Source organism: Coccinella septempunctata, chromosome 2, assembly GCF_907165205.1.
Source record: "Coccinella septempunctata chromosome 2, icCocSept1.1, whole genome shotgun sequence".
NCBI lineage: Eukaryota > Metazoa > Arthropoda > Insecta > Coleoptera > Coccinellidae > Coccinella > Coccinella septempunctata.
The window spans coordinates 53,026,236-53,043,960 of NC_058190.1; the positions used below are offsets into that span (position 1 = coordinate 53,026,236).

Consider the following 17,725-nt stretch of genomic DNA (forward strand, 5'->3'; position numbering starts at 1 on the left):
CATTATTTCCATTATTTAATATTTTTTTTTAATAAATATATGTATCAAAGTGTGACAATTACGAGGATGGTTCGAAAATCTTTCTTATATTGGATTCTCGAGGTTCATCATAGCAAAACAAGAAGAAGAATGATGTGGCAGTCCTGATTAGATCAGAAACATCTATGACCAAACGTCAATCATTAGAAAATGAAGATTTACTTCGTATTTTACTTGCTCCTACGAACTACGGACTCATCAGACGTAGATTATTGCCTTTTTCCCTGCCACGTCAACAACGAAACGGTGGAACACGTCATGTGCACTTTGAAACACGTAAGAAAGTCAACTTACTAACGTTCTGTATCTCTATTTCACCAACTCCGCTTTCAGGACTGCAGCGTAGGGCCGGAATGCAAAGTTAAGACGAAATTCGAATATACCGGAGGCCTGAAAAGTTTCACCTTAGACTTGCACAATTACTACAGGAACAAGATCGCCTCAGGGGAGGCTTTGGGCCAGAACGACGGCAATCTGCCCCAAGCAGCCGACATGATGGAACTGGTAATTTTAATCAGCACTTGTCTATATGGACCGATAGAGGAAGCATTCTGTTGAAGATAAATTGGAGGCAGCATTGTTGTTCCAATACTGCGAGCTAGTCATGAACGAGCGTTGTAGTTGGGGAGCCCAAGAAGGAAACTCGGAATTTACTCGAGCGAGATACCTTGTACCCTGTAGAGTATCTTTACGAAAAATTTGCCTTGTTTATAGGGGGAATTGTCTAGGACAGCCTGTCAGAATGGTAAAAAAACAACGATCATTCTACATCGAGCGTGTCAGATTAAGATATACGTGGTTAATTACATGTTGAAAAGTATACATTCTCCTAATCTGATAATTCAAGCGTGACGAATATGTATGGGAGAGCGCCAAAATTGCAAAAAAAAACGTGTACATTCTGGAGCTCGGTGGCTTTTTTCTTATCTAGAAGCTAATGATTCAAGAATAACGAAAAACATATAATCTGACACTTTCAGCAAGTCGAAACATCGAAAATAGGCCATAAAGGTAACAAAAATCAGTTTTTTTGAATTATCTTCTCTCCTGGGCTTCAAATTGTTTTCGCATTCATTATAAAAATTGTAGAGCATAACAGTTTCTACACATTTTGTCCGAAGCAATTTTTTCTACGTTTGAGCGTTCTCGAGATATATAGCGATGAATGTACATTAGACTGGGTTTCCACATTGACCTTGGCCTTTCGCATGTGTGGCTAAGCTTCTCGCCCTTATCGCCCTCTAACTCGAAAACGGTTAAGAGTATGTAAAATTGCTTCAGACAAAACTTTTATAGAATTTTATTACCTACAACTTTTATAGTGAATACAGAAACGATTTGAGGTACAGGAAGGGAGAAATTAAAAAAAAATGCCTTGTTATCATCTTCAAACTGTCAGATTAAAAAAACTCCCATGATAAGTGCCAGATTAATGGGTCAACACGTCTTCAACACCAGATTAACAATGTGTATAAAAATTTGACACGCTAGAGTATGTACAAGTAACGATTTTTTTTGGCATTTTCAAAGGACCACTGTGAACTTACGTCACAGCCAGTTTCTTGAAAAGTAGGTTTCTTTGGGTTCAATAAAAATATCCTCTATAAATCTGACACGCTCTAAACCATTTTTTTTACCACTTTCAACTCTTCTGTACGGCCAGCCCCACCACGCAAACTGTCAGATTAACATGAATTTATTATCAGAGACTAGAAGGGCATATACTGTCTTAATCTGACACGCTCGAGTTTGTACATCATAGAACCTTTTTTTCTTTCTACCAAATATTCTTCAAAATCCACTAGGTCCCACGACGCTCGGGTGAATCCCGCTTTAGCATCGTCGGCTCCCCAACTACTACGCAGTTCATGACTAGCTCGCATTATTGAAAGGACAAATCTATATCTCCAATTTGCCTTGCTCTATCGATTCTGGAGAAAGTAAAATATCGGATACTGGGAATCCAGTACATTTGGCATCACAAATAACTGGTACAGAATATTCCATCTTCCTTTTTCTCTGTTGAGGAAGCTAAATCAACCATTCGATCAAGAGTTGCCATCAAACTTTTATGATTTTCGAAATATCTCCGAACAATAGTATGCGACTGTCAGTTTTGTCCTTCTTACTACCCTCAACTGTCAACTGTCAAACTGTTTTTCCCTTGTTGGCAACACTGGACCGTCCGAACGGCGGCAAATTCGAATCTAGCGTGAATCTCCGACGCCTTCGGAGTCTGCGAGCGTCCGCGGCCCCAAATCCGTGCAGAATTAATCGACCCAGATCTCATTTTCCAGGTCTGGGATGAGGAATTGGCCTATTTCGCGCAGTGCTACGCGAACAAATGCATACTTCAATATGACAAGTGCAGGCAGAGCTCCGGTAAGGTATAACAATAAAATACACCGGCTCGTTTCGGCAGAGGCGGCGTCCGGATCATAACTCATCGAGGACGACGCGCTCATTGATTTTCCGATCGTCCGCTTTTTGCCCGACGACGTCCCGGCCGGCTTGATGTCCTGATTTATCGCGGGGGGGTTTCCCCCCAGTCGAACCCCGAGCGCCGGAACATAATCTAGGAGATTCCGGCCAGATCATTCGGTGGCCAATTTGAAATTATGATCGTTTGGGCGTTTTTAATAAACGACGAAAAACGATGCAAATTCCACACGAAGGTTTTACAGGGTGTTCCACGCAAAGTGTCCACAGTGAACATTATGTCATTTTTTTCTGAAACTTTGTGTATCCTTATGAATGAGGAGTGCTCCTCAATTTGAGTTATCACAGCATATGCAAGTTCAAACTGAATAATTATGAGTTTCCTTCATGAATTTTTCAAATGCACCGCGGAAACTATTCAAAATCATTCCTCAAATATGAGGTTTTGAAATTTAAATCGCCTCGTTTCTAGTTTACGATTTGGCAACAGCGCCTACTAGAAAATAGTACTCACTGGCGAGCCTTAACAGCAACCGGCCATAAAAATCCCATAAAATTTTACGACCTTCTTCGTTCGTCACAGACTTCATAGACAACCATCTTCGTCTATCTCATCAAGATAGTGTATTTGTTGTCCTTTATTATCGACGTACATTTCGGTCGATGTTGCCAACTTGTGCAATAGAAACGAAATACTTTAAATTTTAAATACCCATTTTATTTTTCATTTTTAAGTACCTCAAATAATTTTTTGGGAAACGGTTGAAATAGTTATTTCAAAATGTGACGTTTCAAAGATATTTCATAAAAAATACATCATTTTCGTCAGAAGGAGTATTCCCTACTGTAGGGATCTTCTTCGGTTCAGTGTTCAAGGGGACACTCTGCGTGAGCACTGCATCGAAACCAAGGAGTTACGCCCACAAGTGGCAGATCCAAGTATTAATCTGCCTTCTTCCTTCCCTTAACGGCAATCCCCAGCCGGAGAGAACATCGGACAACTGATCTTCTTCAGGGTTTCCGTCAAACCTAAATCAGTACAAGAAATAATCACCGAGATGCTGGAATCCGCATACTACAGCTCCAGCACCATGCCGCTAGAAGACGTGGAGAACTACAAAGACAACAAACAGTAAATCGAACGACTACCATCACCTAGATCCACTGAAAACCTTTCCTTCTTTCAGCACCAAGCAGTTCGCGCAGTTGGCGTGGTCCGGGACCAGCAGGTTAGGTTGTGGAGTCACCAAACGTGAGAACGCTTTGGTCCTTGAAATCCCCGACGCCTAAACCTTTTTTTTCAAGTGCTGGAAAACGTGACAGCCTTCTTCATGGTGTGCAACTACGGAAACGTCGAAGGGGAGATGGTTTACGAGGTTGGAGCTCCTTGTTCTAGATGTCCTGATGGTCGAAGGTGCGGCAAAAGGTATTTCGCACTGTGCGCTGCTAGGGAGTACGACAGGAGGACTTCTAGGGAGAAGGCGGAGGTCTTGAGGAGTCTAGGTCAGTTGTGAAACCTTGCTTTGGATGTGAGTACTAGAATGTAGTTCGTGGATATCGATTAACACGTCGTTAGAGCTATCTAGGAACCAGAATAGACAGTACCTATGCTCGCTCTCCGCACAGAATGACTCTTAAGATTATAGAACTTCGTTCTCAAGCCATTCATCGGTTCCTACTGAACTTGTTGCTGTAAGGCAACAAGTTCAGTCTTGCACCTCATTGCTTCTACCTCTTCGAAGCATCTTTGACTGTTCTCAGTACATGCCTGTTTCGAGGGTTGCTATTTGTGTATTGAGAACTGGCAAAACTAGTATTGCCAGGTGAAATCAGCCCTTTCCACTTTGAGTTTTAGATTATCAAAGGAGTTTCGACGTGGTCTACCTCAAGGATAGTGCCTCAATCAACTTCTGGAGATGAAGCACCATCCAAGGTCATTGTGTATGGCTAGGACACTGTATGAACACCAGATAAAAGATTTTCGACAAACATTTGGTTGCCTATGAGCTACATTCACGTTGGAATCCAAACAGTTCCAACTTTGAAGGGTCTAACCCTAAAAATCTGATGCTCACGTCGATTGGTGCCGTAAAATGCCTACAAAATTTATCCATATTGGCGAGAAAAAAAAGATCAATTAACAGATTGGATGTTTCAATGTGAAGAGAAGCAAAGAAAAGGTATTCCAGATGCGTTAAAAGCAAATAGTGCATTGTTTTATCGTGAAAACTGTGGCAATTCGATCGTTTGTTCTTTCCATTCTCGATTCCTAAATAGCAACCCAAGTAACAGCCTATGATTTTGATTTAAATACCATTTATGCTATTTGCAAACGCCCATTTTCATCGATCGAAGGTTTCTGCCATGTCTCATCTTGTTTCCTTCCAGAAACTATGTTAAATACTGACGAGGAACTCCAACAGCACAGCGAAAATAACACAATCCTTACGGAAGCGAGTCTTACTCCAGGTCAAGTCAACGTAACATCTTCTCAAAATATCACGTGGTCAACTACAAAAATGGAAGTAGCCATCTCAGACATACCGAGTTTTGAAACGTCTTACGCAGCAAACCTAGAAGTCGCTACCGATAAGGATGCCCAGATGATAGGAGATATTTCGAAGAAGCAGAAAGGCCCTATGGTTCTGTTGGAGAGGATGGTCAGTGAAGCGGTTACAGAAGATCCTCCAATAAACGAGATTGATGATGAAGATGTGCTTGTGAGGAGATGCATGGTTAAACGTAAGTGGGGACGTGTTAATTCTGCTGTTAGGATTTTTTTTTGGGTTACATTATCATCGTCAGGCATTAAACCTTGTTCTGGGGCGAACCCTTGATTTGTATACCCCCACCATCATGAGGAATGATTTTTTTATTCGAATTCCCGAAGAGTTTTCTTCTATTGCAGTTTTTTGGCTCACTGTTCAGCTGACCCGAAAGACAGGAATTTTTCGAAACAGACTTTAAAAAAATGTTAATGAATATTGTATTTCCAACAAAATTATACTTGTAATTACACCCAGTAAAGTATTTAACTTTTTAGGGAAAGACAGTTGGCCCGAACTAGAAAATCAAGATAGTGGATCGCGAAACAAACGAACATCAATACGTTTCATAAGCATTTTTACAGTTCTCCTTCATGGAATTTTAAAATTGAAATGTGAGTAACGAAGATCCACATAACTCGGTTTGGAAATTTCTCCTCCGACCCCCGTACATTCGACCATGAGACATACGGGTGCAGTACGATAAGTTTGAATCATAGTTTTAGAATTTTAGATTCAAGTTACCCTTGTTCCATATTTTCCCAATAAAATCTTGTTAATCGATAGGCGTAAATGTATTCGATCCCGTCTTTTTTCATATAAAAATGGAAATTATAAAAAAAACTATCTTCCGAACATCTGAGTGAAATACAAATGTAAGTGCTATGATAAATAGGAAGAGAAATTCATTCAAAAGGATGTAACCATTCGCAAGTATGTATCAACAACATGTAGTCAAGAGCAATAATCAATTTTCACTCCTGGTTTACCTTGTGGTGGAGGGTAAACAGAACACGCTACTTATCGAATATTTACATTAGGGTATCTCCATGAATACGCAGACTGAGCTATCATCAAGTAACTCTTCATTCCTTTTCAAAATGAGAAAGTTGACGAAGTGACGAAAAAAGTTATAAGACCAAATTATGCCACATTACTTTTCTCGTGACCCCTGTATGTACACACTGATTTGTACGGGGGCAGTTCGAAAAATGTCTGAACGAACTAGTAAAGATTCATGCTCATACAGAATCCCGCTTTTAATTTGAAAAAATGCACTTCTACCGAGTGATAGAAAAAATCGCGACAACCAAACATTCCATGCAGAGGAGGAATACTTACGGGGACAACATATCGCCGTGGAGTCTCGCAGGGTACAGGGCGCGTTCAGGAAGTGCCACAACTGCGTTCAAGGTGAAGACCAGCATCGTGCAACTGTCTGCCTCCTTCTGGAGCTGAGGGTGCACACCACCACGGGGTTCACCATCGGAATGATGCAATTTCGAGACAACAACGAACTATCAAGACCATCTCCGTCAAACCGTATCTCCCTTAGATATGGGGTAAAGATACGGAGCGTCGCGATTGGAGGCGACGGCGGCGGAGTGGGGGAACTCCGGACCAATGCGAATGTTGGCGCCAAAGCGTCGCCACGCTCGAATGTGGCCATTGCAAAACAACAAATAGACGGGGGTTATAATTCGATTTTGAAAAGTTTTAGCGTGTTTATGTAGCGGCGAAGGATAACGAACGCCCTTAAAGGGGGTGGCAGGGGGGTGGCGGATATTTTTCGGTAATGGGATGCGAGCCGGGGGGTGGGAATAATTGATACGTACGAATTGTATGTCATTCGGATGCTGGCCCTTGTCGAGTGGCGCGTGCGAGGGTATAAATAGATGCGTATCGATTGGATTTCGTACCCCTTGGCTTACGCGCTGTCATTAGAGGTTACGTAATGAAACGGATTTGCCTTGGGTCCGTTTTTACCGATGCGGCAGCGGATGTTTCGCTTTCGTTTCCGGAATTGAGAAGAAGACGACCGCCTAGAAGCCGCATTTGGCGATCAGAACATGCTAGTGCCAAGCGACAAGCTCGAGCTCTCTAGAATATAGATTTGAAGGGGTGAGAGCTAAACGCCTTTAACGTTCATTGGCAGCCGAAGATTCTTCGTGATTCACTCTAGAAACTTTCTCTAAGCTTTCTTCATCTATACTCTAGGCTAGGACTTAGGATCAGAAGTAACATATCACATGGCGAAACCCAAGCGCCACGTGTATCACTAAACCAAAACCATACTCAATTTCTCCCCTGTAAACCTCTAGATCAAAGGTGGTTGCATACATCTAAGTTCTGTCTAATACCGATGCTTGTAGTAAATCCGACTTTTTCATATTTGACTGGAGGTCGCCAAGTTCTTGAAAATTTCAGGATCTTGTCTTGAAATCAAGACAAGAATTAATTTCAGAATTTCAAGCTAAGACAAGGAATATTATGTCAATATCTAGATTTCTTGTCAAGAAAATAAAAAATCCTGGAACATCTTGTCTAAGAATACGCTAAAACGTGTTTATTTGTGAAAAAGATAAGGTACATAATTAGATAATGATAATCATGACGAAACTCCAATTGGAATCTAGATTTGCAATTTTTACTTTTAGGCATACACTTTTTTTAAGTTTGTGGAAACTTGGCATAATTTTGGATCATTCATTATTTTCGCCGTTGGTACATGTGTCCACCTGAATTTCGAAAGAATAACAGAGTTTCTTCATGTCAGTAGTACTTCACTAGTACCTACCACTATCTTGCATTGGTGAATACTGCTTCTTTTCCCTTTAACTGCCGCTTTAGCAGCTACGGTTTCAGATTCAGATTTATCATTTTCACAAGCTAGTCGAAGTAGCTTTAGTTTCACTACTCATTTTATATTTTTACTGAAACTTAGGTTTCTCCCTATTACTTGTTAGTGAATAATCTGAGTCAGAATCGGAGCCAAATAGCTCAGCAGACGTTCTGTTTACTGAAGAGTCAATGTCACTTATGTAAAATAAGACTACCACTTGTGATTATTGAGAATAGGTATAGAAAGAAGTTCAGTTCTAAGTCGATTGGAAGGGTGATGACGTAGAAGGTGGCAAGTTCAATTGACAGTGGCAGTGGCGTATCGATAGACAATAGTAGTAGGTAAAGATAAAAAGAAAATGTAGTTATGAAAACTTAAAATGGCTATATCTTTTTATCAGGGCCGATTTGGAAAAAATGGTATAGGAAAAAAGGGTTTCTTTTGGCCTCAAGAATCTACTGTTAAAATATTTGTACGTGTCAAAGACTCACACTGTATTGAAACGAAGAAATGCTTCTAGAATTTTTAAATTCGAAAGGAAAACTCCCTTATTGTGCAAAATATTCACGAGACCACTGTAAGACTTGAGACGAGAAGTGAAAGGTCTCGTCTCGTAGATGAAATATAACATTTGTCAGTCAAATATACATATTTCAAGCATTTAAAAGATGTATATGAGAAAGAATAAGCAATAGATGGAGTTATATAACTGGAGGGATAGAATGTCGAGCTTCTGACCATAATATTCCTTTACGACACTTTAGAGGAAAATCCATCTGGACGGACCTAAGCTATCCGATTGCAGCCCCATCCTTTCCACCCTCAAAGATGTGATTAGAGACCACCAAATGCGTCGCCCCAGAATGGCAGATAATTGGGCATCTGGACGTCAATTGGAGGTCGACGCCAGGACCTTCATGTATCCTCAAAACCTACACGCACACAAGCGTGCGCGCGGCCGGTTTCGAACGCACTTAATTAGCTGCAAACCCCCTAAAACCGCCCCCGACGACGCGATAATTTAAGGGCGGACGGTAATCACAACGTAAATAGACCCCGCGAGGACAAGTGAACCGTCAATGAGAGTTTCACAATGCGGCCGTAGATGAGTAACAACAGTATGATCTGCGATATGATAATATATAACGGGCGCGATGGCGTATAGGGGTTGAGAGTTTGGATAATTAATCGGGAGGCATCGGATGATTTTCGATGACGAGATGTTTTCCCGTACGAGAGACAATGGGGAGCGTAATTCGTATTCGAGTTTTTAACGGGGGTTGGGGGACCGATATAATAATGGCTTCAAGATGCGTCGATGTATTTATTGCTTCGAAGGGGTTGAAATATAATTCGGCGGTTCGAAGCTTCGTGGAAATTTCAACAGATGGCTGCGAAATATATACGTTTTTTTTCCGAAATCCTTTTTCATTTTGATAACAAGAGAAACCAGTTAACCGTTGTCATTATAGAAGCAACTGGGGTCTAAATTTTAGACTTCAACTTCTTGCTGAAACAGACGAAAGACAAATTCTCATAGAGCTTCTAGTCAGTTCTTTCAACATTCTTCATTCCTGGTCTTTGCTCATTTTCAAGACTTCAATGATATCAAAACTGAATGATGAACAAAAATTGCAGAAGCTTGGGACTATTTCCATAGTTCATGCATTTTTGAAGCCCTGTGCCAAGGTTTAAAATGAGTAAATCACCTGAAAAGATTCGATGGCAATTCGATTGTTATGAAAAAATTTTGAAAACGGGTCACACTTTTTGTAATATTTCTTCTAAGAGGGTATTTTTAGTAAAATCTTTACGATTTTCAATTTCTCAATCATGTAGAATCATAACACAGTTTACTGTTGGCACCTAAAATGTACACGGTGTTGAACAAATAGAATTCGTCAAAACTCAAGACTTCCAAATTGCAACCTATATTTCCTCTTGTGAAATTCGTAATTCCGATAACTAATTTTGACATTTTATGAATTATTGATGAGTTCTTAACAAACCAAAAAACATTATCATTCACAAAATGTCGAAGTTAGTTATCAAAACATATATTTTAGTTTGTTTCTGGAAGTCACAGAATAATCAAGTAGTTTCAAAGAGATCACTCACCTCTTTTTTACGTAAAATCGACTAAAACGATGAGAAATAGAGGTTGAATTCTGAAAATCTTGAGATTTGATTGATTCGATTTGTCGAACTTGATGATGTTCTCATGAACAACAAATGTACAGGGTAGGCAAAATTCGTTGTCTACTGAGGGGATCTCGAAAAGTATGAGAGCTAGAAGAAAACTGATGACACACTTCTGAGCTCTTTTTCGGAGAAACGAAGAATGGTGAAAACCGAATCCTACTACGATCCTTCGTTTTTGAGTTATTAGCAAAAAATGAGATTTTGACGATTTCGAGAAGTTCTCATACTTTATTTGTCTTTGAAGTTACAGATCTGAAACTTGAACCTTGTTAGTCACTTATACATTGAATCTACTGACGAAAGATTTTTTTCCAATTCAAGAAAGTTTGCATTTAAAAAATCGAAAGTTCGCCTAATGATTCGAAATGAAAAAACATTTTGAGCTCGTCAGTTGATTCTGCGTAGAAAAACTGGTTCTAGTTTCAGACCTGTAACTTCAAAAACAAAAAAGTTATGAGAGAACTTTTCGAAATCGTCAAAATCTCATTTTTGCAAATAATTAAAAAACGAAGGATCGTAGAAGGCTACGGTTTTCACCATTCTTTGTCTCTGAAAAAGAGCTTAGAAATGTGTCATCCATTTTCTTCTAGCTCTTATAGTTCCCGGGATCCGTAGACAACGAATTTTGCCCCCCCTGTACAAGTCGAAGACCAACCCTGTATAGCGTCGATTCGCGGAAGAAATCTTCGCAACGCCAACACAGATCGTACACACATACATCTCCGCCCCATTTCCTCCACCGTCCGTATCCCGGTCTCCCGACGACGACGACGTGGGGTGAATTCTCCCAGCTCCGGAGGGATGCTGTAAAAACGGGAACGTAAAGCTGGCTCCGGATTGTTACGCGCCGGGGACGCCAGTCAGACGGGCGCCGTCTTCGGCGATTTTTTCCGCAGGAATCTCCATGTGGCGTAGCGACGTCGGGGGCGGCGACGCCCCGTCGATGGACGCCACCCCGGCGCTTATCTCATCTCGGCTCCGGGTAGTCCTTATCGGCCAGATTACGGGGTGGTTTTTTTTGGACGCCCTCGAGGAAATTGAGGGTCAGTCGAGATGGTTTTTCATTTGTGAGATTTCGGTGGACACCTTCGCGGCGAATTTACCTACAGGGTGTCCCAAGTGAAACAAATTACCCTCAAATACAGGAAGAACTGATTTTTTTTTTATCTAAAACTTATATATTTTAGTTCTGTGATGACTGGATCATACATATAAAAATTGATACTTCTCCGAGTGTGAATTGCTCCATCAGTTTTAATTGACTCAATACTCACCAGGGATAGCCAGTTGACACTATAATAATCCATAAAGCTGTTAATGCCTAAAAAAGTATATTTTTAAGAATATTTTCCCGAAAGTTCAGTTTCGTGATAAACTACACGACTCACTGGTCATGAAGTAAAATATCTGTTGCAGGATTTGAGTGGATAATAAACGCGAGACTGTCTCAGCCTATAGTTTTCATAGCTTTGGCACAGATTCTTTGTTTGTACGAGAGTATAGAGATCACGGAACGATTGAAGCAGGACCTCCTTCAATGAATCACGTTTAGAAATAGACCAATCAGTCGGTGAATAATTTCAAATCTCTATTTTCGGATGTCGGACGTATTTAATTCATCAATGGGTACCTGGCATCTTCGTTACTTTCTATAGTGGCAATCAGCTTTTCCTGTCCCAATCTACACACTTGAGAGAGATAGTCATGAAATATATGTATTTTCATCCATCGAAAATCCTATTCATTCGTAAAGTCAAACCCCAATTTGGCTTAGATAATTCACGTTGTAGGTTAATCATCAATAATAATAAATTAAAAGAAAGATGTCCACCGAAATTGTGAAAATCGAAAAATTGGAGTATCGAGCCATCATTAAGTTCATACCTGTTTTTAGAAGGGTTAAGAGGTAAGCAGATTTACGAAGATATACTTAATACCCTTGGTGATCAATGTCCTTCATATGCGACCGTGAAAAATTGGACTGCAAGCTTCAAAAGAGGTAAATTTTCCATTGAAGATGATGACCGATCGGGAAGGCCAGTTTCTGTGTCAGTCCCCGAAAATATCGATGCAGTTCATGACATTATTTTATCAGACCGTCGAATTGGGCTAAAACGGTTATCTGAAGCACTGAATATTTCATACGAACGTGTTCATCATATAATTCACGTCAATTTGGACAAATTGCCGCAAAATGGATCCCCAAATGTTTGAATGTTGACCAAAAGCGTGTAAGGGTAGAAGCATCGCGTTCGATCTGTGCTCGATTTGAAAACGATGTAGACTTCTTAAGCCTAATTGTTTCTATGGATGAGACTTGGGTACATTTCTACGATCCAGAAACAAAGCAACAATCGATGGAATGGCGACACTCTGGTTCTCCAAGACCTAAAACGTTTCGTATCCAAAAATCTGCTGGAAAAGTTCTTCTTTCAGTTTTTTGGGATTGCCATGGAGTAACCATAATTGATGTTGTGGATGAGGGTAGAACAATAACCGGAGATTACTATTTGACATTACTGACCACTCTACAGGAAAAAATTAAAGAGGAAAGACGGGGAAAGATATCCAAAGGTGTTTTGTTTTTGCAGGACAACGCTCCTGCACACAAAGCTCATGTTGCCATGCAAAAATATCGTGATTTAGGGTTTGAATAACTAGAACACCCCCCTTATTCACCAGATTTGGCTCCATCCGACTATCATCTCTTTCCTCAACTGAAAAAAAGTTTAAAAGGTCGTGAATTTTCTCTCAACGAGGAGGTAATATAAGCTTTGAAGGTCTGAATTGAGAGGAGTATATGTTGAGTAATAATACATTTTGACATTGAAATTTTATTTGGTTCTATCGTAGGCTAAGAATTTTTAAATATATCCTCATACAGCTTCGAGAAATGCTTCTTGCACATTCCATTCAGAGTCTCCCACAACAGTCTCAGCATCATCGGAACTAGGAAAAGTTGGTTGAACCCAAAATTGATATATCCCATAGGAAGTGTGTTTTTTGTCTGCGTGTTTATGAGCAGTGTTGACAGAAGAAGTGTATTCAAGATGCAATGTGTTTACATGGGTTATTTACACTAGAAACATGAAGCGGCATATTCATAGAATACTAAAGTATGGCATCCACGATAGGATCCTCATATTGCACTCTGTTACAACCAAATATCATTCAATTTTATGAATTATTGAGATGACCAAATGACTGTATTTCGAAATATCTGGTTCTCTATTAGTAGCATCTTCAGTGTTATTGATTGAAACCGAAGAAGCTACTGTAATTCAAACTGTTCCTACCCTGTTTTGAAAAATCAATTCAGTCAGCTCGACCATGAATTTCCATAAAGCGGGAATCACACGTCCATTCGATACTCATGTTTATATTATAATCTTGACTTCCTGTCTGAATAAACTTTCCGAGAACACGTATAGTACAAATAGTCCGGACGCCAACTAAAATTGCAGGAGAGCTTGGTGATTTGCCAACAGGCCAGCCGCCTCTGATATGAAATACATTTACGTAATTGAAATTACGACCCGGGTTGTTGTCATATTTCACGCTTTTAACAATGAATTTATTTATAAGTGGAGACGAGGCAGATATCTGAAACTTCGAGCGGCATTGATGAAATTATTATATGCAAAATGTTCTTGTATAGGCGAAAGGCATTATTTTCTTTATCGCCATTCAATTTGGAAGGGCTACTGAACTGACAGGCGCCATTTTTCGCGAGTAGAAGTACTCAACGATTAGGATATGTTTCAAATTCGGTTCAGAAACTAAAAATTTCTTTTTCAAATGTGGAATTTGAACAGTTTTTTATCCAGTTCACAAAGTTATCTTGTGTAACCAGAAATTTATCTGCTTTTGGACCTGAAGAGTGCAGCGACCTCTCTTGGGTATAAATTCAATCAATTTATCATTTTTATTAATAGATCGGCAGCAGTAAAAGACGATTTCGATGACCGTTTTTTATTTGCAGCTTTGTAATTCAGATAAGACCACCGTGGTTTATCTGTTCCGGTTTGCTCATGCCGCAGAAAGGAAATAGACACTCATCGAGATAAGACAGAACTAACACATACATATGCACCTATTAAGTACAAGAGTCATCGTCTGGAGCTAACAAACCACACATTTTTCCAGTTTGGCTAACTAGGGTCACAATCACATCCAACTAACCCCTCGTTATTTTCTGTTCATCATTTGCCTATTGTACAGGGTTTGGCAAATTAGATACCCCTAAGATCACAGAAACTAAAAGAGGTACAGTAAAACGAATGCCTCGTGAATGGTGACAGCCATCTTCTCCTCCTACATATCCTTTTTTTCTTAAATTATTAGAGAAAATTGAGAATCTGACAATTTCGAAAACTTCTCGTAACTTCTTTGTCTCTTTCGAAGTATGGAAGTCACAACACGTAACCTGTAAGGAGGTAAGTATATCGATTGCACTCTGTCCAAATCTGCGACAACCTACAACATTTCAAATTGATGCCTGGCAACAACATACATTATTTACGATTATTTTCTGTAGCCCACGATTTTCAGAACCACATGGCGTGAAGTGGTACCTGTTCGATCGTATACATAACCTATATCACCTACGCGTATCGGTTCTTTTTTTGGTTCTATTACTGCCTTACACCATTCATTACTTTCGATCGACCTACGTGAGAAATACCTGAAGATAACGTAAACTTTTAACACTATTACCTCAGGTATCTGTCAGGTGCAGATGTACGTGACTTTTCACAAAGATAACGGAGAAACTGCAGGTCAAATGCACAAATTTAGGTTCGTGTACCGACCATAAACAACCCCAAATTCATTGAAAATTATTCTCTGCCTCCTCCTTCCAAATTTTTCATTCATTCATGCTGCGTGTCAAGACAAAATTATTAGCTGCAAAAAAATAACGAAGGACATCAATTGAAAACTAACAAAACTCAAATTTCGAATCTCGGATGACCCCTAGGACGAACTCATAAATAATTCTTGTTATCAAATAAAAGACTCGTCTTTTTTCGATAATATTTAATTGTCAGCGCAAAATTTTGATTGGTTATCAGAGTTCAGCCTGAAAGGCAATAAATTTAAAGCAGGTATACGAAAAATTTCGAAAATCCGCAGTTCAGTCTCAATGCACCATTATTGATTACATCGAAACGCCGTTTCTTCATCCCTGCCTACACCACTGCTTCATCCGAAGCCACCCCAGCGATCAACGACAGAATATAGAAGTTACAGAATTGGCTGAAATCAAAAAGGGTCTCACCAAATATTGATTCAAACGAAATCACGACGAAACAACTCATCGTTCAATTTAGCCGCGGATCCAATAAATGAATTAGTTTGTCAGATACTAATCAATAAACTGAGGAATCTTCAACGAGATATTATCAGGCATTCAATAAATAAACACAGAAATTGAACGAGCTGTCAGCTGTTCCATTAATTCCTATAACCATAAATAGACATAAACATTGTTAATATATTCCGCGGCCTTTTAGGAATAAATCTCAATAGTGGAACTTTATACAAAGACGAAAAATTGGCAAAAATTGAGGAGCTCCGCAAGCTCGGTTATTGACAAAATTAGAAGTGAAGTAACCCAGCACAGATGCAATTTTGAAACCCGATTTTCTCAGATTCAAGGGATTTGAAGGAAATGATTCCGATAGGAAAACGTGACGAAAATATCAAAATTTCGATTACTCACCTCTTTTAATAATTAAACTAACACATTATCATAAAAATACACATAAATGTTCGATTATTTGTGAAAACCAACACGCCCAGTTCACGGTGAATCTTTTACTAGATTATACGGCGACGTTGTCACGTTTCTTCGCACGGGATGTGATATCGGAGTGACTAACCAGCTCATTTTCAAGATATAATGCCATGTTTGCACATCATTACCAGATGTCTGGTCATATTTTTGGTAATAATGAAGGTCATTTATGGCAATCGTTCATATTTGCAATGGTAAATTGATAAGAGATAGTTAATTGTTGCCATTGGATCCTGTAGTCCGTAGATTTGGCAAGTCGGATATTTGCACTTTGGAGTGTTTGTGGCGCCCTTACTAGGGAATGCCTTGAACTAAATTCGGTAAGAGCAGTGGCGGAGGGCGGGTGAATTATGGAAATGGAGGTGCCTCAGTAAAATTATATTTTTCACCAACTTTCTCAGAAATTCACGACAATTCATGAAAACGACTGGTCATCAAAATTTGTTGTTAAGTGCGCTACGGAGTTTTGAAGGATTGATGTTCCGTATATTAAAATGTAATTGTACAAGCACATTTGGTAGATAGAAAATATAACATAAAAATGTGATAAACTAGTGCAATTTTAAATATAAAATAATTCTTTAGGAAACAAATTCGGGAGGTTCTCGCACAATTCACAACGCAAATATATAAATTCGATCATTTAGAAAATGATTGGGCGCATCCACCAAAAATTGTTATGGAATCCGAGTAAATTTGGTAGAAGGAATGAATCATGAATGAAATTCCTGAATATGTATCACATTTCTATACAGAGTTCATCTCTCAATAAAAATAACCGTAGATGGAAATGTGATACATATTCTATATTGTTGATAATTTCGAAAAAAGTAGGTAGTGTTTTTTCATTTTCATTCGTGTGTCTTCCCATCGAAAAATATTGGATAATTAAGATTCAGGACAATATTTCCTACGTTTCCGGTTGTTGGTTAACGATCGGGGAAGGGAACTTGGCATAAAAACAAATCGTAGGAGTCGAGCGATCAGGACGACGATAACAATAATTTACGGCACGGGGCATGCATCCATTTCTCGAGTAACGTAGCTGACAACCGGGGACACCCCTAGTTTCCACATGGCCGCTCCTGAAGGGCGCTAGTTTGTCAAAATAGAGCTAGATGACTGAAGACGTCGCCGGGGAAGAGAAACGGGGCAGTATCCGGATAGGATCTTTCCACGAAAATTGTATAATTGAACGTTTCATCACAAGGGTGTATACGAGGAAATTCTGCGTATCAACTGTTGGTAAAAGTCAAAGATGATGACATACAGGGTGATTTAACATCTCTCTGCTCGACCGGTCGCAACTGTTTGAAATTTTGGGCTAGGAGAATGATTCAAACTCTGGCGGAATGGACTCCAATTAGCGCATTAGCCAAACATATTTCTAACAATAATTTGACATCAGTGGCAGCCGCACGTTTGACGATATACAGTACAAAAATGTCAACATTTTGAGTACAGTTGAAGTTCTGTTTTGGATTATTTCGTGACTCTCTTTCGTATTCAATTCCTGAACCGAGTTCAGGTAGAATTCTCAGCTAACAACTTGTGATCGAAAAACCAGAAAGAGAAAGAGGCTGACAATAGGCCCTACCATAAAGTACAGACGAAAATTTACAATTCTCGTTCCAAATTTTTGTTTATTGACTTTTCCTTCCTGTCCTTCAAAACTGACCAAAATTCTTTTGTATCCTTCATAAAAACATCGAGTATTACACCCTCAAAACCCCCAGGTCTGGCTTCACTATCCAGGATTTCTAATTTCAAAGTAAATTTCAGTTCAACCTGATATCATTGAATTGAACTTTCCCTCTGAAACCTCAAAATTTCCAATCCACATTAAAGAAGTATTCGCAT

General features: G+C 39.5%; 2 protein-coding genes across 3 annotated transcripts in view; one reads left to right on the top strand and one right to left on the bottom strand.

Moving 5' to 3' along the window:
* LOC123307878 (talin-1) overlaps positions 1–15,941 on the bottom strand; it is a 46,241-nt gene extending 30,300 nt beyond the window's left edge. For both annotated transcript variants that reach the window (XM_044890351.1, XM_044890352.1), the window contains exon 1: positions 15,791–15,941. The gene's annotated coding sequence lies outside the window, so the exon portion shown is untranslated. The remainder of the gene's footprint in view (positions 1–15,790) is intronic.
* Positions 178–5,807, top strand: LOC123307880 (peptidase inhibitor 16-like). Its single transcript, XM_044890354.1, has 8 exons — positions 178–315; positions 373–543; positions 2,337–2,421; positions 3,460–3,610; positions 3,666–3,730; positions 3,784–3,981; positions 4,867–5,220; positions 5,522–5,807. The coding sequence occupies exons 1-8, from the start codon at positions 190–192 to the stop codon at positions 5,644–5,646; spliced, it is 1,275 nt and encodes a 424-aa protein (XP_044746289.1). The 5' UTR covers positions 178–189; the 3' UTR covers positions 5,647–5,807.
* Positions 15,942–17,725: the final 1,784 nt, after the last annotated feature.

Excerpts from the sequence above, each read along its gene's own strand:
- LOC123307880 (XM_044890354.1), top strand. The coding sequence starts at position 190 with ATGAAGATTTACTTCGTATTTTACTTGCTCCTACGAACTACGGACTCA. Across the intron at positions 3,611-3,665 it reads AACTACAAAGACAACAAACA|CACCAAGCAGTTCGCGCAGT; the intron begins GTAAATCGAACG and ends TCCTTCTTTCAG. Across the intron at positions 3,731-3,783 it reads AGGTTGTGGAGTCACCAAAC|TGCTGGAAAACGTGACAGCC; the intron begins GTGAGAACGCTT and ends TTTTTTTTCAAG.